Source organism: Mobula hypostoma, chromosome 3 (assembly GCF_963921235.1).
Source record: "Mobula hypostoma chromosome 3, sMobHyp1.1, whole genome shotgun sequence".
In the NCBI taxonomy this organism is placed as follows: Eukaryota; Metazoa; Chordata; class Chondrichthyes; order Myliobatiformes; family Myliobatidae; genus Mobula; species Mobula hypostoma.
Window position 1 is genome coordinate 18423916 of NC_086099.1, and position 24153 is coordinate 18448068.

General features: G+C 40.9%; 1 protein-coding gene across 5 annotated transcripts in view; it reads right to left on the reverse strand.

Moving 5' to 3' along the window:
* Positions 1-1940: 1940 nt before the first annotated feature.
* Positions 1941-24153, reverse strand: part of LOC134343875 (interleukin-11 receptor subunit alpha-like) — a 129660-nt gene continuing 107447 nt past the window's right edge. For all 5 annotated transcript variants that reach the window (XM_063042735.1, XM_063042732.1, XM_063042734.1 and 2 more), the window contains exons 8-12: positions 22416-22557; positions 19027-19137; positions 17951-18041; positions 13546-13617; positions 1941-10146 (exon numbers count right to left, since the gene is read on the reverse strand). In XM_063042735.1, coding sequence (XP_062898805.1) covers positions 13548-13617; positions 17951-18041; positions 19027-19137; positions 22416-22557 — 414 coding nt within the window. In that variant the 3' untranslated portion in view covers positions 1941-10146; positions 13546-13547. The remainder of the gene's footprint in view (positions 10147-13545; positions 13618-17950; positions 18042-19026; positions 19138-22415; positions 22558-24153) is intronic.

Below are 24153 nucleotides of genomic sequence, written 5' to 3' on the forward strand. Positions count from 1 at the left end.
GTAAGTCTTTTATGCAGCACCTTATTAACGCCTTCCAGAAATCCAAGTAAATAACGTCCATCTGTTCCACTCTATCCACTGTGCTTGTTATATCCTCAAAGGACTCCAGTAATTTTGTCAAACAGGACCTGTCTTTGCTGAATCCATGCTGCGTCTGCCTGATGGATCTACTGTATTTCTTTCCGGATGACTTTTGATCGCTGGTGACATTGCTCTGCTATGGAGAAGGGAGAGGCTACTGCCGTGCCTGGATAATGTTACCCAGGTTTTCTGCACTTTGGATATGGACTTGGACTTTGGACTCCCCCACCCCAAGTCTGCTGATCTTTTCTTTCTTGGTTTCGTGGCTGTCTAGAGAATTGAAGAATTTCAGAGTTGTATACTTCGATCATAAATTTACCTTTGAAATTGGTTAGTTGCCTTCTAAACTTTGACAAAATGTTAGTACCCATTTGGACAACATGTTCCAGATGCAAACACTGAGGGAAAGGTTCTTATTCAAATCCTGCCGAAACCTCATACTGTCTGATTATAGGCAGCTCTACTTTGGGAAGAAGAATCGTACTATGCTCTTCAAACCTGTATACTTCTCAGGTCCTGTTCACCTTCATTTTCCTCAAAGGAATCTAATCTATCCAGATTCTCACAGCTGAAATATTCCATTCCAGGCAATAACATGGTAGATCTCTTCTGCTTCCTCAGCAGTGGAATCATAAGCTCTCCAAAACTTCCGCTTAGCACACTGCAAAATACTGAGGTGTACTAAACTGTTTGCTTACTTCTTCTGATTTTGTTGAATATCAACAGTCCCCAACGCACGCAAAATGTGTGCACAGGGCAGTCCAATGTAGGCACCAAGAGTGCGCAAGTGTAGCTGGCTTTGGCAGGGGTAATATTCCCAGAATGGAAGATGAATGTGCCATGTTGTACACTCAGTGGCCACTTTATTGGGTAGACCTGTTCATTAATGCAAATATCTAATCAATCAGTGATGTTAGCAGCAATTCAATACATAACAGCATGTAGACACAGTCAGGAGGGCCATTTGTTGTGCAGACCAAACAACTGAATGGGGAAGAAATGTGATCTAAGTGACTTTGATCGTGGAGTGATTGTTGGTGCCAGATGTGATGGTTTGAGTATCTCAGAAACTGCTGATCCCCTGGGATTTTCACATACAACAGTCTCTGGAGTTGACAGAGAATGATCCAAAATAAATCTAAACAATCCAGTGGGCAAAAGTGCTATGTTAATAAGAGAGATACAAGGAGAATGGCCTGACTGGTTCAAGCTAACAGGAAGGTGACAATAACTCAGATACGGTTGAATGGCTTGTCATATGAAAAGCGTTTGATAGCTCTGGGCCTTTATTCGTTAGAATTCAGAATTGAGAAGTGACCTCATTGAAACCTGTCGGATGGTGAAAGGCCTTGATAGAGTGGATGTAGGGAGGATGTTTCCTGTGATGGGAGAGTCTAGGACCAGAGGACACGGCCTCAGAATAGAGGGGCATCTTTTTAGAATGAAGCTTTAGCCACAGAGCGGTGAACCTGTGGAATTAATTGCCACAGGCAGCTGTGGAGGCTAAGTCTTTATGTATATTTAAGCCAGAGGTTGTTAGATGTTTGATCGATCAGGGCATAAAGAGATACAAGGAGAAGGCAGTATATTGGGGCTGAGAGGGAGATTGGTTCAGCCATGATGAAATGGTGGAGCAGACACGATGGGCCAAGTGGCCTAATTCTGTTCCTATATCTTATGGTCTTATAACCATGTGATAACAACAGTGGTGTGCGGAAGAGCATTGCTGAACGCACATGTTGAACCTTGAAGTGAATGAGCTTCAACAGCAGAATATCACACTGGGTTCCACTCCTATACCGAATAAGACATGTAGAATGTGTAATTAATTACAGGAAAAGTAACTTGCAAATCCAGATTGTCATAACATTTTTTATTTTGAAAAGACTAGTGGATAGAAGAAAATTCAAACTACAGTGCGACTAAAAATAGTGTACTCCATGAACAAGATACATTCTAGCATTTTAAAAATTGCAAAGCAATTAAACCAGTCAAATTTTCTATAATGAAAATTTTGTAAGAAGCTTTACCTCAAAACAGATGCTAAAATTGACATACATTGCTTTTTTATTGAAATTCACATTTAATGTTTTGAAAATAGATTTCCTTTACCAACAGAAAATAGCTTATTAAAAGTGCCACAGATCAAACAGAGAAAGTAATTTAAAAAGCTGATGCACAAGTCTATATGGTGATTTAACGACTTTCTGCTGACATTATTCTCTTTCACAAGAGAAGACACAACTTCCAGAACTCACCATCAGATTGATGCTGTAAGTTCGTTCACTTGTTGCACAAATCAATTAAAGAAAACTCTGAAGAAAGCTAAAAAAAAGTTTCTGAATGAAGTCAAATTCTACTTTCACTCACTGATAGTAAAATAAAATATCTTCTCTATTCACAAAATAATTTGGAAAACTCCAAATTAAACTTATTGCAGAGAACGCGAAGTACCAATTTGTCAAATAGTTCAGCTGCCCAGTACTAGATTATCATTTGGTTAGCTTTATCCTTGCAGATATAAGATAATTGCCTATCAAAAATAATGATCCATCCAAAAAATTAGTTCAGCTGGTAGTTGCTGAAATTGTGTGTATTGTCCACACTAAACAAGTTCCATGTGCTGCTCTTGAGTAAATGATATCCACAGAGGAACTTGAACATCTTTCATCAATATCAGTTCATAGAATTTATCCAATTTGGAGGACTAAGACCAGATACTTCAGCATACACTCTACACGCTAAACCTACACGAGTAGCCTCTCCTTGCAATTTTATTTTCCTTATTTAGAGATACAGCGTGGAATAGACCATCTGGTCCTTCTAGCCACATCACCCAGCAACCCCAATTTAACCCTAACCTAATCACAGGACAAACTAACCTACCCAGTTCATGTTTGGACTGTGGCAAGAAACTGGGCAACCCAGAGAACACGCAGGTATTTCACTGGGTGCAGGGGAGGGGTGCCCATAAACTCTTCACAGATGGCGACAGAATTGAACCCCTTACTCCAAAGCCCCAAGCTGTAATAGTGTCTCGCTAACCACTTATGCCACCATGGCACCCAATCTTTGTAACTTAGTGACCCGCACAATTGTCTGGCACTTGTAATTTAGTGACCTGTACTATCAATTTGTCAGCATTCAGCATTAAGTTCAAACAGGAATTATTAATTCTCCACCAGAATATCATGAAAACACGTTAACATTTCTCAGTGTTTAAAACGCCACCCTCTTCTACCATATACTGCCAAAGCTTTCCTTGATACATACATATTTTAAAAACTCATTCACAAATTCATCATAAGCAGAGTCAAAAAGCCTCAACACATGGCATCAGACAAAAAAAATTCTCTGAGTTGCTGTATTTCTTTCCCTTTTCTCAGCTGGCATTTCATAAAACAAATAAAGAAAAGGCTTGCAGACTTTTAAAACATATCCAACTTCAGCAACATCTTTTTTTAATAAGAGTTTCACAACCTCATTTTGAAAAGTGCTCAAGTTTTCCCACAGGTTTTCTTGTATATCCCCATATGCAAAATCTCCCCTAAGTCAGTATAGTTAGACTACATTTTAATACAGTTTCTAAAGTTTAAAAAAATTGGTGCGGTAACTTTCGATTACACTAGCTTAAAGATTTGCCACAAAATCAGTGTCAGCCCATGATCTGGGGATAACAACTGCAAATTGTGAGAAACCAAAATGTTCCATTAGTTAGGAAACAGGAAATCAGGTTCATATGCAAATAAGTCTAAACCGTTTGAAATATCCTTATCAGTACCCTTGGGTGCAGAGGAGTCAACTGAGTTTTTTAAAGCCTCCTTAAAAGGGCCTGTGAAATAAGTGGAAACTCCCAAGCAATATTTGTTCAACCTGGGAACACGTCCAGTATTTTTTGGGTGGATCTATCTACATGTATTTTTTTAACGCAGCACAAAAGATCATGGAAAGTGGATTTCCACTGAAAGCTTCATGATCTTATGTGCAAACTACAACTATTTTAGGTGATCAGTTTCAGAGGAAAGCCCAGCCCTAAATATTTACATTTGTATATTCTTGCCTGAAGTACTGCCTTTCTGTATCAACAGTTGTGGCAATGAATTCCACAGATTCACCACCCTCTGGCTAAAGAAAATTCTCCTCATCTCTGTTTTAAAGAGACACCTTTGTATTCTGAGGCTGTTATCTTTGGTCCTAGATTCCCTCACTTAATGGAAACATTCTCTCCACATCCACTCTAGGCCTTCCAATATTCAGTAGGTTTCAATGAGCTCCCCCGTCAGTCTTCTAAATTCCAGCAAGTACAGGCCCAGAGCCACAAAATGTTCCTCACATGTTAACCCTTTCATTTCTTAGAGCATTTCCATGAACCTCCTCCACATCCTCACCAATGCCAGCACATCCTTTCTTAGATAAGGGGCCCAAAGCTGCTCACAATACTCCAAATGCGGTCTTGACCAATGTCTTATAAAGTCATAGAGTTACATCCTTCTATATTCTAGTCTTCTCTAAATCAATGCTAATATTGGGATAAAGGCATAAAACATTCATGAGGGAGAGGACAGAATTCCTGTACTTCATGTTGCAGTCAACAATTTAGTTAACAGTGAGTAAGAGATCCTAATTGAAGAATACCTGGTTTAGGTTACTAAGATTAAAGAACACATCGCCAAATGTGTAGAACACTTCCTGAACTATGTCTAATCTGGCCTTGGGGATAAACAGATTAGGAAAGTAAACGTATGGCTAATACAGTGGGACAGTTACTAGGGATACCATGTTGTAACAAGATGGATCAGTGAAACCAGTTAGCTGGAACTAGGGTGCTAGCAAAAACAGCAAAATGTATGGTAGCTTTGGAGGTGGGGTGGAGAGGTGAAGTGACATAAATTGCTGAGATTGCCTTTCAAATGGCATTAAAAATTTTTACTCAAGCTTTATGGTAATTTCATAATAACTAGTTTTCAGCACTCAAGGCTTCTTTACCCCAGACACGATAAAAATCTGGCATCATGGTATCTTACGTTTTAGAAACTAAGGCAATGACTGAACTTTAAAATATTGGATACAATCCAGATACAAGATCCTGGCTCAGGCAGAAGAGGTTTATAATTGCCAATAGATGATTAAAAACTATCAATCCTTACTGAAAATTAGGTAGAGGGTCTTACACATATTTGAAGTTATTTTACTCTTAGGTGTTTAAAAAAATATTTTATTGTATTGAACAAGTTATTTTGTGAAGTATACAAGATTCACAACATACTTTATTATATCAAGCATTTCATTATACTGCAGCATTTATATATAATATTTGATAGCAAGAGCAGTCTTACGGTTAATAAGTGCAAGGTATATTTCTGGTGATAATTATGAAACAAGGTTGGAGAGAAGCACTATCAGAGAACACCAGAAGCAAACTGCATTGAAGCATGAAGAGAATTTGTTTTGGACTGCCCTGCAGCTGAGTGATAATTACAACAGCCCTTTCATGTTTCAGGACTTGCATCCAAAGTTAGAAAGCTAAGCAGAGCCAATGGAAAAAGATATTGATCTGCATTTACCAGAATACTGGCAACTGACTCAAACATGTTGCAAAATGCTGTTTCCGGTCCTGTGCTTTGCAGCCCATGATGTCCACCTAAATCGTACATGCTCAACCTCCCTCCATTCCCTACCTGTTTACATCTGTCCAAATGAACCTTAAACGTCACCATGACTGTTTCCACCACTTCTGCTGGTGGTGAATCACATGCTCCTGAATCACCATAGATCACTTCACTCAACTCACCAATGGACTGATTCCACAACCCATAGACTTACTTTCAAGGACTCTACAAGTCAGTCATAGAAAAGTACAGCACAGAAACACACTCTTTGGCCTGTCTAGTCTGTGCCGAACCATTTAAACTGCCTACTCCCATCGATCTGCACCAGGAACATAGCCCTGCACAGACCCACCATGTACCTATCCAAACTTTTCGTAAACATTGAAATCGTATTCACATGCACCATTTGTGCTGGCAGCTCGTTCCCCATTCTCACAATCCTCTCAGTGAAGAAGTTCATGTTCCCCTTAAACTTTCACCCTTAACCCATGACCTCCAGTTGTAGTCGAGTTTAGGCTTGAGGGGTCAGATGGCCTACTCCTGCTCTCATTTCTAGCCTAACCCAACTTCATGCTCTCGGTATTATTTATTTGCACTGTTGATCTTCTTTTGCACATTGTCAGCCTGTGTGTGTAGTTTTTAACTGATTCGGTTGTATTTCTTTGTTCCATTGTAAATGCCCACAGAAAATGAATGCCAGGGTTCTATAAGGTGACATATACCAATTTTGATAATAAATTTACTTTTACATTACTCTGTAAAAAAAACCCACCTCAAATCTACATTAAGTTTTCTTTCTCACTTGAAACTTACGTTGTCCTGTACCTGACATTTCTACCTTGGGGTAAAACGCCGATTGCCTACCCTGTTTGTGCCTCTGTCAGGTGGCTACTCAACCTCTGGAGCTCCAGAGAAACCAAACACAAGTTTGTCCAATCACTCCTTGTAGCTAATAACCTCTAAACCAGGCAACTTGCTGGTGAACCTCCTCTCCACTCTCTCTAAAGCCCCCACATCTTCTGGTTATGCAACAACAAGCCACTGTACTCCAAATGTGGCATTAGCAGAGGCAACGACTTAATTATATTGCTGATTAATCACAATACAACGCTTTTCAAAAAGTCGACAGCATTAACGACTTCCAGCACTAATTCCATCAAATGCCACAACTACGCTGTCATGTAAAAAAGCAAACCATGACAAATAATTCTTCAAATCATCATCATTTTAGTTTTCCCATCTTCAAAGGCAGTTAACTTATCCTGGAATTCTGCTATATTTTTTATATCAAATAATTGATCAGCAATAACATTTTATCAATGATGCCATCTAAGATTACAGATAAACACAAAGGAACAGGATTTGTAGCTAACCCTTCCAAAACATTAGTCACAGAACAATTGTACAAGTAGCCCCTTCTCTGTTCAAAGTGACTGACAAATATTAACTTCATGCGGTATAAAGATTTCAGCAGCTTTGCTTAGCAATTTAGTCCTTGTAGCTAACGCTTTGTTTCAAACATCACCTTTCTCGTGGCTTCCTTCTGGCAGAGGCAAGCTGAATGAAGAAATGTGGTTACGAGGAGAAGGCAGGAGAATGGGGACAAGAGGAGAAAGAAATCAGCCATGATGGAATGGCCAAGCAGACTCGATGGGCCAAATGGCTTAGTTCTGTTCCTTTGTCTTATGGTCTTTTGATTGGCTGATTAACGCAAGTTTCATAAAGGCTCCTTTTACAGTTAAAACCCTGCAGTTAATTCAATCAAATCTACAAACCCAACAGTTGACAGATGTTGACCAAGTTAAACCGTATTCACCCATCCACGAGACATCAGTTCCTTCACAGTTAAGATTAAAGATTAGCTTTATTTGTCACTCATACACTGAAACAGAAAGTGAAATGCGTCACTTGATTCAAATCAAATCAGCAAGGATTGTGCTGGGGCCACAGTTCCAGTACCAGCACAGCATGCCCACAACCCACTGGCCCTAATGGAATATGGGAGGAAACCAGGGCATCTGGAGGAAATACACAATCATGGGGAGAATGTATAACTGCATACAGACGCCAGCAGGAACTGAAATCTGACCTGGCGCTGTAACCTGACGCGTTATGCAAGCTGCCACGCTACTGTGCATAAACGTTAGGCGACACTTAGACAGTATAGTTTCTCCTCGCACCAAATGCTCAACTGCTTCGCCCTCATTTTCACCCGAGTGCTAACTAGTGATTGACAGACGATGCAGAACACACTGCACCACCTGGCCAATTCACTATCTCCAAATTCTCAGACTACATTACTCTCAGCATGTTGGATCAGAACAATTTGCAGCCTCTTCCCCTCTGCCGTCAGATTTACGGACAGTCAGTGAACATTACCTCACTATTCCTCTTTTGTACTCTTTTTATTGCAACTCATTATAACTTGTCATGCCTGCACTGCACTGCTGTGACAAAACAAATACCACAACTTACATCAATAACAATAAACCTGATTCTGATTCAGAAGTTCCTTCTAATACTGGGAAGACTGAAACCACTGTTCGGTGCTTTGATACAGCTGGACTATTCCCAGCTCCAGCTGGCTTCCCTTGCTCTACGTCCCAACAAACCTAAGATCATCAAACAATCTCTCCACCAATGATAGTCATAGCACCAGCTGCCAGGGCCCTAAGTCCTTAAATTTCCACTGTTTCCTTTCCTGCTTGCAACACTCCTCAAAATCCACCTTTTAGACAACTGTTTTCAATATACCACTAAACTGCGGCTTGCAGTCACTTTTGTTTGATTACACCCCTATTATGCAGTTTGCTACAACAAAGATTCTCCATAAATGGAAGTTGTAGATTGACTCAATTTCACAAGAATTAAAAATAGAAATAAAAATGAAAAACAAAATTGCACCAGCTTCAATGTCTCCAAAACCTTCAGTAGAAATTTCTAGATCTAGATTCAAAAAGGATAAATTACCTCGTAAAGCTTTTAAGTCAACAGTAAGTCGGGCATAAAAAATATGAAATACTTCATATTTGGGAATAATGGTAATTTTAGAAAAGGATTAATTTTGGACTTCTAAATGCGATTTTTTCCCCAGATAGCATTTTGCTCCTCAGTAAAGAATATTTGCTTTGGCAGATTTAAATTTCAATGGTGTTCTAGACAATTATTAAATTCACATTTCCATTCTACATTGTAACCTGCATGATACTGCAGAGTTTAATATATCAATATTAAAGAAAAACTTTTTTTCAAGAAAGTACTTGAACTTCTTACAGTATTAATATGGTGTACGCATCTGTGTTTGGGGGGGGTGGGGGGTAGAAGTTTCAATTTGGACAGAATCCACACCTACCTACCTGGAAATGTCTTCATTCCGTAAATACTTAAATTATTTCTTAATAAGCATCATTTTTCTTATTGAATGGAAGCAACCACAAGTAAGTGAAACATTTTAATAGTGAACGAAGAAAGCTCACCATTAGAATCAAAAGCTATCCTTATAACATTCGTGCCTTTTACCTAAAAAGTGTTTGATTTCTAGCACAATCTGTGCAAAAAAAATATTTATAGTAACTGTCCTCCTGCTCTGTAAGGGGACAATTATCTTTTTGTCCGGTTTGTGCTTTACAGAATAAGGCCACAACACGTGAAAAGCAGTGGTGTATATAATCAGCACCAAGTGCTTTCCCTTCCACGTACACCTGCACTTTAAGGTTAAGATAAGGCTTCCCCCAGTCACAATCTCTTGTATTAAAAAGTCCACAGAAAATAATTTGCAGATGAGATTCCATACTCAATGGTCAAGTGCTTTAAAATAAGCAAAGACCAAAATAGGCTCAGACGTCCACATGTAATAATCACCATCTCCTCAACGCTTCGCTTCAGCTTGTAAATTATCTTGTGGTTGCACATTACTGAGGCAGTTAAAATTGGAAAGTGGTTCCATCTTCTGTATCCTGCAGTTACTTTACAGCAGTTGATGCAGACCCAAAGATGGGTCACATTCTTCCCAAAAGCTGTCCTTTGGATATTGTCTTTTTGTTTGAAGTAGAGAAGGCCAAGCTCTTCAGATACAAAACTCAGCTCTTCAAAGACCAAACTTAATGGCAGAAACCAAACTGCATCAAGCGAGTTGTATCACGACTTGCAGGTGTTGGAAAACACAGACTGAATATTAAAGGACAATATCAAGGAAATTTATCAACCACAATTAAAACAAATCAGCTTCCATCCCACTTAAACAGTGAGGTCTTTGCACTGGCACACGTTGACGGGAAGATCAACCAGTTCAACGCAACTAGTTTGAAACATCTGGGCATTTTCTTCCGTTTAGAAGCCAATGTCCTGGCTGTTATTATTTGTGTTTTTTTATTAGCTGAAAATTCTTCATAGAATATTGTGACAGGAATCCCTGACAGATTAATTGCTGTACATCTCAGATGAAGATGGAGCCGAGCTATGAATAGAAAGCAGATACAGTGATAAATATTGAGGTAGATATAATATACTGTAGATAGATATTTAGACATTTGCAGCCTGAGTTATATTTTCTTCTCTTTCAATATACTATATAGGGAAGTACAAGACTGAGGCAGCCCTGTCCCAAAACATATTACATACTGTGCCCATCTCCCACCGCACACGTTTACACAATCGCTTTCGAGGGACAAAAAGAATCTAAACAGGGTCAATAAGGAAAACTTAATTTTAAATTCTTCTCTGGTCGTAAGAGCATAGGAGAATGAAGGGAGATTTGATAGAGGTATACAAGTTTATGAGGGGTATAGATAGGGTAAGTGCAAACAGGCTTTTTTCATTGAGGTTGGGTGAGACTAGAACTACAGGTCATACAGTAGGGTTGAAAGGAGAAACAAGGGGAACATGACGGGGAACTTCTTCACTCAGTGTGTGGTTCGAGCTGCCAGCAGAAGTGACAGGTGTAGGTTTGATTTCACGTTTGAATAGGTAGATGGATGGGAGATGTGTGGCGGACTATGGTCCAGGTGCAGGTCGATCGGACTAGGCAGAATAACAGGGCCTGCTTCTGGGCTGTAGCGCTCAGTGACCGTGGTCCCCAGGTGGCATTCAATCAACTATGGAACCAACGGGTGCAGAGACTTTTGGAAGGCATTTGACAAGTTGCAACCCTCAAAAGGTTCTTGCAGAGTATAAAGCTCCTGGTGAAAGAGGTCAGCCAGTGGAGGCTGGCTGACATGAAAAGCAGGAACAGGTGGATCTGTTTCAGCTTGGCAAGATGTAACAAGTGATGTGCATAAGGATTGGTTCTGTAGTCTGACATTTTATATTTGCACATATGAATTGGATAATGTGGCTGCTAAACTTGCTGATGCCACAAAGCTTGAGTCAGCAAAGATCTGGCAAATACAGTGTTATATGAGGAAATCACAAAAAAATGTCCATTTTGACAAACATGGCAAATAATTAGAAAAGCCATTGGGATATTATTGCTTATTGCGGTGGAAAGTCAGATTTAAAAACGGGGGGAGGCTATGCTTCATTATGCACACATTGATGAAATCATAACTGGAATTTTAGGCATAATATAGGTCTCCTTCTTTAAGGAATTGTTCTAATATATTTGAAGCTGTTCAGAGCAGGATTACTGGACAAGCAGAGTACTGTGGAAAAGTCTTAGGCACCCTAGCTACATACATGTGCCTAAGAACTTTGCACAGTCATATAAATGATACATATTTTTAATTATAAAAGAATGTCACCTGAACAAAAAATATGCACTTAGTGACCACCTTATTAGGTACACCTATACAAATATAGTACTATGTAAAAGTCTTAAACATAGCTCTTTTGTCTTAAAACATGTCTTAAACATGTTTCTTTGAACAATTTCTTTTCTTCAGTATTCACTAAGGATAAGGATATTGAATTGTGTAAGATAAGGGAAACAGGTAGGGAAGTTATGGAAACTAAGATGATTAAAGAAGAGGAAGTACTGGTACTTTTAAGGAATATAAAAGTGGATAAGTCTCCGGGTCCTGATAGGATATTCCCTAGGACCTTGAGGGAAGTTAGTGTGGAAATAGCAGGGGCTCTGACAGAAATATTTCAAATGTCATTAGAAACGGGGATGGTGCCGGAGGATTGGCGTATTGCTCATGTTGTTCCATTGTTTCAAAAGGGTTCTAAGAGTAAACCTAACAATTATCGGCCTGTGAGTTTGACGTCAGTGGTGGGTAAATTGATGGAAAGTATTCTTAGAGATGGTATATATAATCATCTGGATAGACAGGGTCTGATTAGGAACAGTCAACATGGATTTGTGCGTGGAAGCTCATGTTTGACAAATCTTATTGAATTTTTTGATGAGGTTACTAGGAAAGTTGACGAGGGTAAAGCGGTGGATGTTGTCTATATGGACTTCAGTAAGGCCTTTGACAAAGTTCCACACAGAAGGTTAGTTAGGAAGGTACAATCGTTAGGTATTAATATTGAAGTAGTAAAATGGATTCAGCAGTGGCTGGATGGGAGACGCTAGAGAGTAGCGGTGGATAACTGTTCGTCAGATTGGAGGCCGGTGACTAGTGGTGTGCCTCAGGGATCTGTACTGGGTCCAATGTTGTTTGTCATATACATTAATGATCTGGATGATGGGGTGGTAAATTGGATTAGTAAGTATGCAGATGATACTAAGATAGGTAGCGTTGTGGGTAATGAAGTAGGTTTTCAAAGCTTGCAGAGAGATTTAGGCCAGTTAGAAGAGTGGGCTGAAAGATGGCAAATGGAGTTTAATGCTGAGAAAAGTGAGGTGCTACATTTTGGTAGGACTAATCAAAATAGGACATACATGGTAAATGGTAGGGAATTGAAGAATGCAGTAGAATAGAGGGATCTAGGAATAATAGAGCATAGTTCCCTGAAGGTGGAATCTCATGTAGATAGGGTGGTGAAGAAAACTTTTGGTGTGCTGACCTTTATAAATCAGAGCATTAAGTATAGGAGTTAGGATGTAATGTTGAAATTGTACAAGGCATTGGTAAGGCCAAATTTGGAGTATTGTGTACAGCTCTGGTCACCGAATTATAGGAAAGATGTCAACAAAATAGAGAGAGTACAGAGAATATTTACTAGAATGTTACCTGAGTTTCAGCACCTGCGTTACAGAGAAAGGTTGAACAAATTGGGTCTTTATTCTTTGAAGCATAGAAGGTTGAGGGGGGACTTATTAGAGGTATTTAAAGTTATGAGGGGGATAGATAGAGTTGACGTGATAGACTTTTTCCATTGAGAGTAGGGGAGATTCAAACAAGAGGACATGAGTTGAGAGTTAGGGGGCAAAAGTTTAGGGGTAACATGAGGGGGAACTTCTTTACTCAGAGGGTAGCTATGTGGAACAAGCTTCCAGCAGAAGTGGTGAGACAGGTTCAAAATTGTCATTTAAAGTAAAATTGGATAGGTATATGGACAGGAGAGGAATGGAGAGTTATGGGCTGAGTGCAGGTCGGTGGGACTAGGTGAGAGTAAGCATTCCGCATGGGCTAGAAGGGCCAAGATGGCCTGTTTCCATGCTGTAATTGTTATATGGATATATATGTGCCTAAGACTTTCACACAATACTGTAGGTGGAATGGGCAGGTTGTTGTACGTAAACAAAGATATTTCTTCCAACTTGTATTTGTTGCCACACGCACATATGACACAGCTTGTATTACAAAGAAAAATGCAATATGGCTTGTTTTCTGTAACACTGGGGTCACCTGCATTCTACTTCAGTAATATCTTCTAATTCAAATGCAGAAAATTATGCAATACCCAAACATTTATTAATGTAAATGGCCCCTATTTTCTTCTAATTGGTAAGATAAAGTTGTATACATACCATTAACAATAAGGTAATGCCTTCTTCATTAGAATTTCAGCCTTATGTGGTTCTCGCTTTTTCTTTCTGACCCTGCAAACAGAATATGATCAATTATTCTCAAAGTTACAGTAATCTGATTCACTTTCAGGTAGTGATGGGAACATGGGGCAGCATAGTGATTAGCAGCACAAGGCGTTACAGTACCAGTGACCCGTGTTCAATTCCCACCACTGTTTGTACCTTCTCCCCGTGACCGCGTGGGAATCCTTCGGGTGCTCCGGTTTCCTCTCACAGTTCAAAGACGTACCAGTTGGTAGGTTAATGGGTCACTGTAAATTGTCCCATGATTAGGCTAGGATTAAATTGGCGGGGGGGGGGGTGTTTGCTGGGCAGCACAGCTCGAAGGGCTAGAAGGGCCTATTCCATGCTGTATTTAAATAAATAAAAATAATAACACAGAACAGGCTATTTGGCCCACAATGTTGTGCAGAACCAGCTGAAAAATCAAACCCTCCCCCCAAAAACTAATCCCTCCTACCTACAGAATACTCATATCCCTCCATCCTCATTCTATCCATGTACCTATCCAAATGTCTCTTAAAAGCCTCTAACATATTTGCCTCTACCAGTTCACCAGGCAGTGCATTCCTGGCTTCCCCACTCTGAGTTAAAAAAACTTACTCTTCTCATCCCCATTTGAACCTAACCTCTCTCACCTTGAAAGCACGACCTCTGGTGTTAAGAGATGTCTACCCTGGGAAAAAGATACTCCATCTACTTTATCTGTCTATAAACCAATAAAAAGACACAGCAGACTTACAAACCTATATACTAAGGATACTTTATTATGCAAATATACTTGAGAAAACTGAACAGGCAATTGAACAATGACTGAATAATGTACTAGTTATTCTCAAATTGCAGTGAATATCAGAATTGCGTTTTTATTTTTATTCAGCACAATATCCGAGGGAAGTTCTGTTCAAGTAGTACTTAAAGGGGTCAGGCAATCCTCACTTTCCAGGACACTCTGCAATTCATGTTTTTATTGCTTCTCCCCCTCCTCCCCCCCACCCCCCATAACTGCCTGCAAGAAAATGAATTTCAAGGTGGCATATGGTATCATACACACAACTTTCACAATAAATTTACTTTGAAACTTTGGCTGGTTTCATGGGCGATGGGTGCAGGGTATTTAACAATTCATTCATTTGTCAGGATCAGCACTTATTGCCCAAACTGGACTGCTTTTGATAAGATGACGGTGAGTTACCTTCTGAAATTGCTGCATTTTTTCTGGTGAAGTACCGTTGGGAAGGGAGTTTAGACACTGTATAAAAAGCCAGCAATATACATTTCCAAATCAGGAGAGCGTGTGACCTGGAGAGTAACCTCTGGGTGACAGTGTTCAAATTTCCTCCTTGCCATACTCCGTAAGATCTGGGAGATGATGGAGTTGCCAACATTTGGTAAATGGTACAGACTTCAGCCACTGTACATCAACAGTGGAATATAGAGGCAGCCAAATCAGCTTGGTTGCAATGCTAAGGCTTTATAAGGCATTGGCCAGGCTGCATTTGGAGTACTGGGCCCCTTATCTAAGAACTAGCATGCTGGCATTGGAGAGGGACCAGAGGAAGTGTACAAGAATGATCCCTGGAATGAAAAGGTTAATGTTTGAGGAGTGTTTGATGGCTCTGGGCCTGTACTCGCTGGAGATCAGAAGAATGAGGGTGAATATCATTGAAACCTACTGAATATTGAAAGCCCTAGAAAGAGTGGACATGGAAAGAATGTTTCCTATAGTGGGCCAGTCTGGGATCAGAGTAGAGATGAAGAGGAATCTATTTAGCCAAATGGTGGTGAATCTGTGGAATTCAATGCCACAGACAGCTGTGAAAGCCAAGTCACTGGGTACATTTAAAATGGAGGTTGATATGTTCTTGATTATAAAGGGTGTGAAAGGTTACAGGGAGAAAGCAGGTGAATGGGGCTGAGAGGGAAAATAAATAGGTCACGATCAAATGGTGGAGCGAATTCAACTGGGTGAATGGCCAAACTCTGCTCATTTGTCTTACGAGCTGGAGTCAATATTAAACACAAAATAATCTGCAGATGCTGGTCAAAGCAACACTCACAACATGCTGGAGGAACTCAGCAGGTCGGGCAGCATCCGTGGAAAAGATCGGTCGACGTTTCGGGAAGGGTTCCGGCCCGAAACGTCGACCAATCTTTTCCATGGATGCTGCCCGACCTGCTGAGTTCCTTCAGCGTGTTGTGAGTGTTGCTGGACTCAATATTAATGACTCCAAGGATTTCTCTGTTTCTCATGTGTTTACCACTGTGCAATCACCTCTGGAGGTGTCTATCCTACTAAAGGAATAGGATATTGCCTGGGATTGTGATAGAGTCAGGTATATTGTCCATGTTAGGCTGCTGCTTAACTATTTATAGGGTAGCTCTCCCAGCTTAGACACTCATCAACGTCATGTGCCATGAGTGACCACTGTCTTCCATCTGTCTTTAATCTGAGAAGCTCTAATAAGCTCTTCAGAACTTTTGCCCATCTACCCCTTGATGTAACTCATGAATGTCATGTGCTGTCGACTGCGACATTTTCTTCCATCAATTTTTCCCAGCTGCAGGATGCTCGAGTTTCTCCTTCCTCAGTAATTGCCTGATTGATGACTGGCTTTTCGCAACATTTCCCCATTTGTTACTCTGTCCTCCTGTGACACTTTCTTCATTCTTCTCAAAAATCACATTTCTGCAGCCCAAGTCTTCCCTCGTTTAGCTTAGACACTAGAGTCCTGATAATTATGAGCTGACTAAGATAATTAAACTGGGAGTCCCTTTACAATGTCTGAACTTGGTGTCCAAGGCAACATTAGATGGCTGGTTTTAAAATCTCTTTTTCTTCAAATGTAGTACTAGGTACACATCCGAGTGACCTGTAAGGCCATTCCAGTTTGCAAGGAGCTTCCAATGGAAAACAAAACTGCAGGTGCTAGAATCTGAAACAAACTAAAGGCGGGGAGAACAGCTGGACAAACAGCATCGGAGGAAAGTGAAACCAGTTAACATGCTGGGTCAGGGAGCCTTCACCGAATGTAAACAAGACCAACCCCTCAGCTTTCCGGCTCTTGAACTTCACTTGCCCCATCATTAAAATGTTCCCACAACCAGTGGGCTCACTTTCAAGGACTCTTCATCACATGTTCTCGATATTTATTGCTTATAATTTATTATTATTATTACTTTCTTTCTTTTTGTATTTGCACAGTTTCTTGTCTTCTGCACTCTGGTTGAATGCCAAAGTTGGGCAGTCTTTCATTGATTCTGTTACGGTTATTATTCATTAAACTTATTGAGTCTGCTCACAAGAAAATGAATCTCAGGTTTGTATATAGTGACATAAATGTACTTTGAACTTTGACTGGTTTCTGTTTCCACAGATACTGCTTGATTGGCCAAGCTGTTCCAGCATCTCTGTTTTCTTTCATAGGTATCATAGGTGAGATGAAGATTTCTTCCTCTGAAGGACAGTTGTGATCAAAAGGTATTCTCACAACATTCTGGTAGCTCTTGTGTCTATCACTACTCCTGCAAATTCCAGATTATTAACGCAACTTAAATTCCAATAGCTGCAAAGCCAGGATTTGAACTCACGTCTTTGCATAACAACCTCTTATCACCATGCCTCGTACTCAATGCTGTCAAGATATTTTCTCCTTAATTATAATAGAAATATTATTGTCACATGTACAAAGATACAGTGAAAAGCTTCCCTTGCACACTGTTCATATAGATCAAATTATTACACAGTGCATTGAAGTAGAACAAGGTAAAACAATAACAAGTTTAATAGTTACAGCGAAAATGCGGTGCAGGCAAACAATATGGTGAAATATAATAACAAAGTAGATTATGAGGGCAAGAATATAAAGCTGACTCAGGACAATCTCCTCCAAGAGGGCCACAACCTTGTCGCTGGGTTTGGAGGCTTGTGTGCCTCAATGAACCAGAGAGCTATGTTGACTGGAGTCAAGGCTTTAGGTCTGGCTCTCAGTAGGGTCATCCATGCCAAACATGTCAAAGGGTAGGTCCACCAGTTCTCCAGGTTCGGGGGTTCAGCTCAGGGCTAACAACATTGACCAATTTTTTTTAAATTGTTGTGGAAACAGCAATGAAGAATCCTTCTACATCTGAGTGTGACTGTATTCCTGAGTCTCCTAACAAGACTGACAGTAGTGAAAACCGAGAGGAAGCTACTGATATGATGAAGGAAGCCTTGAATACTGCCAGAGATGGAGGCCCTTCATTGCTGCCCTAAACGCACCTGGCGTAATGGACAGTAAGTCATAACAATCTATACACAAACATGAGATTAAAAGCAATCCTGTTTTTTTTTTAAAAAACATACCAGAGCACGAATGCAGCCGTCATTGAGAATAGCCCGATCATGATGGCAATTGAGATCAATATGATAACATCCGTATCCAGCACTTCAGAGCCTGTGGTTAAAGCATTTGAAACACACATCAGATGTTAATGTTGTGGAATGGCAAGAGACAGAACATCTCACTGTCTGGAATTTATTGAAGACAGACACCACAAGATCTCATCCATTAGGATCAAATTATCTATCTTGCTAATATGCTTCTATATTAGCACCACCAAATTAATGCAAATTGTGATACTGTTGCTTTCACTATTAAAATGTATTGGATAACGTGTGCTGAAAATGGTATTAATTGTTTCAGCTAAATCCCTATAATTAACTTACCAGTGCATGTGGTATGTTTTAATTTCTTATAAACCCACTCATCATTTTCGATTATTATATACTGATTTTGGGGAATTTGTTGAACCATTTGTAAATAAGACTATAAGACATGGAAGCTGAATTAGGCTATTCGGCCCACTGAGTCTGCTCTGCTATTCCATCACGGTTGATTTATTATTCCTTTCAACCTCATTCTCCTGCCTTCTCCTCCGTAATCTTTGATGAGCTTATTAATCAAGAACCCATCAACCTCCACTTTCAGTATATTCAAAACGGCCTCCACAGCTGTCTGCGGCAATGAATTTCACAGATTCATCACCCTCTGGCTAAAGAAATTCCTCTTCATCTCTGTTCTAAAAGGGACATCCTTGTACCCTGAGATTGTGCCCTCTGGTCCTAAATTCTCCAACTACAGGAAACATCCTCTCCACATCTACTCTATCGAGGCCTTTCAATATTCGATAGATTTCAACGAAATCCCCCCTCATTCTTCTAAACTCCAGGGCATTTAAGAATTCAATCATCCTCATCTGGCTTATAAAGCAAGTTCATGTCAGAATTCCCTCCAGGCCCTCAATTATTTGGGGGTATACTCACACCAGCATTATTCACCTCCAGTAACTTGGACCGGTTCCTACAGCTTAGTAAATTTCATTACAGGATGACTGCACACTGATCGTTGGCTGAGTACCAAAAAGCAACATTGAACTTACTTGGAAATATTGAAGTTGGAGCAGAGGGAGACTCTGTTTGTTGACCGTGAACGTCCACATAGTCCACTGTTAATGCTGCAAAAGTAGTCTGGGTAGATTCTGAAGTTGTTTCTGTAATGCAAAAATGTCAATTTATTTACAAATTACTAGTCATAGTCATACTTTATTGATCCCGGGGGAAATTGGTTTTCGTTACAGTTGCATCATAAATAATAAATAGTAATAAACCAGAAATAGTTAAATAGTAAAAAGTAAATTATGCCAGGAAATAAGTCCAGGACCAGCCTATTGGCTCAGGGTGTCTGACCCTCCAAGGGAGGAGTTGTAAAGTTTGATGGCCACAGGCAGGAATGACTTCCTATTACGCTCTGTGTTGCATCTTGGTGGAATGAGTCTCTGGCTGAATGTACTCCTGTGCCCACCCAGTACATTATGTAGTGGATGGGAGACATTGTCCAAGATGGCATGCAACTTGGACAGCATCCTCTTTTCAGACACCACCGTGAGAGAGTCCAGTTCCATCCCTACAACATCACTGGCCTTACCAATGAGTTTGTTGATTCTGTTGGTGTCTGCTACCCTCAGCCTGCTGCCCCAGCACACAACAGAAAACATGATAGCACTGGCCACCACAGACTCGTAGAACATCCTCAGCATCGTCCGGCAGATGTTAAAGGACCTCAGTCTCCTCAGGAAATAGAGACGGCTCTGACCCTTCTTGTAGACAGCCTCAGTGTTCTTTGATCAGTCCAGTTTATTGTCAATTCGTATCCCCAGGTATTTGTGATCCTCCACCATGTCCACACTGACCCCCTGGATGGAAACAGGGGTCACCAGTACCTTAGCTCTCCTCAGGTCTACCACCAGCTCCTTACTCTTTTTCACATTAAGCTGCATATAATTCTGCTCACACCATGTGACAAAGTTTCCCCATAGCCCAGCACTCAGCTTCATCTCCCTTGCCGATGCATCCAACTATGGCAGAGTCATCCGAAAACTTCTGAAGATGACAAGACTCTGTGCAGTAGTTGAAGTCTGAGGTGTAAATGGTGAAGAGAAAGGGAGACAAGACAGTCCCCTGTGGAGCCCCCTAGTGTGAAAGTAAACTCGCACAGAAGCTACAATCTCATAGGTCTGATCTCATGCTAACGGCTTTGATACAGCAGCTTTGTATATTGTAAGCCATTATCCTATGGAGAGGTAATCCCTCTACATGGAAGGGCACAGAACATAGTGGTTAGCATACACTATTACAGTGCCAGCAACCCAGATTCATTGCCACCATTGTCTGTAAGGAGTTTGTATGTTCTCCTTGTGACTGCGGAGGTTTCCTCTGGGTGCTCCTGTTTCCTCCCACATGCCAAAAACATATGCATTAAGGTCGTGGGCATGCTATATTGGCGCCAGAAGCATGGGGACACTTGCAGGTTGCCCCAGCTCATCCTCGGACTGTGTTGGTCATTGACGTAAATGACTTATTTCACTGCATGTTTCAATGTACATGTGACAAATAAAGCTAACCTTTACCATACAGATGGCCTACATTTCATTCACTGCAGCAGACAGGAAATGAACCTAACAGTCACATGACAATGGTCCTCTTATCAAACCATCTCAATTTACAACACTGTGTCTGCCAATAAAAATTCAAAGTAAGACCTTGGAAAACACGGACCAATTTCCTCCTGTAGTAACGATGGACATAGATTGTGATAGTTGATGAAACCTGAGGCCCTCTATTGGTAGCGTTGACCGTGGATGTGACGTCCCAGCTGCCTACAAGAGTAGCAAGTCAGTACGTAAGCCAGGGCAGTAGGATATGGAGAGCAAGTTATTGCCCATATCCCGCTGAAGGATCTTGGCCCGAAACATCGACTGCACTCTTTTCCATAGATGCTACCTGGCCTGCTGAGTTCCTCCAGCATTTTGTGTGTGTTGCTTGGATTTCCAGCATCTGCAGATTTTCTCTTGCTTGCCCAGGTTCCCTCTTTCCACACAGCTGATAAATGCAAAGCAATGGCAGAGATCGATACAGTTTGACACCAGTGGTGTCGCAGGAGGACTGAATTCAACGTAGGAATCTCCAGCTCTGGATTTTTCCTTGGGGTTTACTCCTGAAGCCTTCCCCATGGCTGGGTATAACCATGAAGCAGTGGAGGGTTGAGAGCAGAGATTTCCTTCTTTGCCAACTACAGCTGACGAGACCCATCTGCCCAAAGTGAGTGGTTTTAAGGTGCTAGTAACCCAGCTTTGCTCCTTCTCCTGTCAGTAGGAACTTCCACTGGGCTTAGCAGCTAAGCCACACATGAAGGCCAGACTTCAGACTTGGCTGACAGAAGCTATTTGAGATGTACATCTTTGAGAGCATTCAATACGCAGTGAGAGCTTAACCCCGCCACCAATCCCGGCAATAACAAAGATAAGGAGTCTTGAAAATCAAGACATCAGAATCAGCAGAACTCTCGTGGTCTACTGGGCAGCAGAGATTACCCATTTAGAACACCAGCTGCAAAGTTATTAAACGGCAGAGCAGAATTAATAAACCAAGCACCCAACCTCTGCTCTTATAAATACGTGCTTGCAATTTCTGATGGCCTGTCTAATATTTCACCTGCCAAAAGGTTAGAAATAATTTCCATTCTTCGAAAAACAGCTGAGTTGCAAAACAACTAAAGCCATCAAATTAGATTTCAAGCTCTTCTTCCCCGCACCTGAAGGTCAGATGCATTAAGAGTCTCGTCTTCCCTTAATGAGATTTATTTAATCTTCCCTTATTATCACATCACTTTGGTCAATGATTTACTTGGTCCTTTGATCATCTTTATGGACGTTCGTCAACCATCTGTGAAATTCACAATGTGTGGAGATGTACAACTCCTACATTGTACTTGCCTAATAACGTTAGCTGCTATGGGCGCTGTAGAATTTATCCCAGGTTATCTTCAAGGAGTGCTGCCTCAGAAAGGTGGCAGCCGTCAGTAAGGACCTGCACCACCCAGGACGTGCCCTCTTCTCAATGATACCACCAGGAAGGAGGTACGAAAGCCTTAAGGCACACACTCAGCAAATCAGAAACAGCTTCTTCCCCTCTGCCATCCGATTTCTGAATGGACATTGAAACCTTGAACACTACCTTTTTTTTGCACCACTTACTTAATTTAGTTATTTAAAAAATTTATGTTACACACTTACTATAATTCATTTTCTTTTTCTCCCTGTATTATCACGTATTGCATTGAACTGCTGCCACAAAGTTAACAAATTTCACATCTGCTGGGTTATTAGACCTGACTGAAATAACCACATCAAGTTCGACCAAACCAAGTTTACTCAGTGAATTTTGAAATGAAGATTTCATGCTGTTCTGCATTCTGCATGATTTTGCTTACCAGTCCATGTAGTGACCAGTACTTCTGAACTCCATTCACTCCACTTCCCATAATCAAAGAAATCTTTTGCTTTAACACGAATCAAATATAGTTGCGCACCAATGGCATCAGTAATAGTCACTTCTTCCTTGAACGTCTCGAGCTGAAAATTAAAGAACATGAGTCAATAGTTTACTTTCATGCATACATAGTCATTCAAATTGACTTACAAGAATAACAAAACAGATGTTGCAATAAAAGCTACATTTGTATGCGGCCGTGGAAAATACAGAAATCTAGTCAAATTGTTTGTGTACAAAGGGTAGGCTTGAAAATGTAAATAGCTATTAACACTGAATTTGGCTAAACTTGGTGCTGAAGTACACCCAGTGGCTACTTTACTGGGCACAGGAGTGGAACCCAGCAAGGTCTTCTGCTGCTGTAGCCCATCCACTTCAAGGTTCAATGTGTTGTGCGTTTAGAGATGTTCCTCTGCGCACCACTGTTGTAACACACGGTTATTTGGGTTACTGTCACCTTCGTGTCAGGTTGAACCAATCTGGTCATTCTCCACTGACCTCTCTCATTAACAAGGTGTTTTCACCCACAGAACTGCCACTCACCAGATGTTTTAATTTAATCATGGCATTCTGTGTAAACTCTAGAGCAGGATTCCCAACATTTGCAATGTCAGGATCAATACCATTAAGCAAGGGGTCCATGGACCCCAAGTTGGGAACCCCTGCCCGAGAGATTATTCTTTATGAAAATCCCAGGAGATCAGCAGTTTCTCAGATCTCAAACCACCCTGGCTGCCACCAATCATTCCACAGTCAAAGTCATATGGGACTAACTGAGATGGCCAGCTTGCTCGGGATAGACAGAGGTGCCAAAGGAACTAATTCCATACTGTACTGCCCTATAACTCTCTCAGTCACCAGCCAATGCTTCTGTTTGGAAAGGAGTTGAGAAAATCCTTGAATTGATCGACTCTCCTGGTATTTTCTCACTGTGCGTCAGACCTTAGTGCAAAAGTACTTGTTTTGGAGAAATCTGACAGTGAGCTTGCAAAAGTTGCCCAGTGGAGACAGATAAGCCTAATTTAAGCCCCTCCAACCCATGTACCTACCCAATCTTCTCTGAATATATCAGCAGGTGGAAATTCATATTTAGGGAAAATAAAAACAATGGTTTGAAGGAGTAAAAAACACAAGAGATTCTGCGGATAGTGTAGCAGCTCTTGGTAAAACTGTTATAGAACATAGAATAGTATAGCACAGTACAGGCCCTTCAGCCCACAATGTTGTGCCGACCCTTAAACCCTGCCTCCCATATAATCCCCCACCTTAAATTCCTCCATATACCTGTCTAGTAGTCTCTTAAATTTCACTCATGTATCTGCCTCCACCACTGACTCAGGCAGTGCATTCCACACACCAACCACTCACTGAGTAAAAAACCTTCCTCTAATATCCCCCTTGAACTTCCCACCCCTTACCTTAAACCCATGTCCTCTTGTACTAATCAGTGGTGCCCTGGAGAAGAGGCGCTGGCTGTCCACTCTATCTATTCCTCTTAATATCTTGCATACCTCTATCATGTCTCCTCTCATCCTCCTTCTCTCCAAAGAGTAAAGCCCTAGCACCCTTAATCTCTGATCATAATGCATACTCTCTAAACCAGGCAGCATCCTGGTAAATCTCCTCTGTACCCTTTCCAATGCTTCCACATCCTTCCTATAGTGAGGCGACCAGAACTG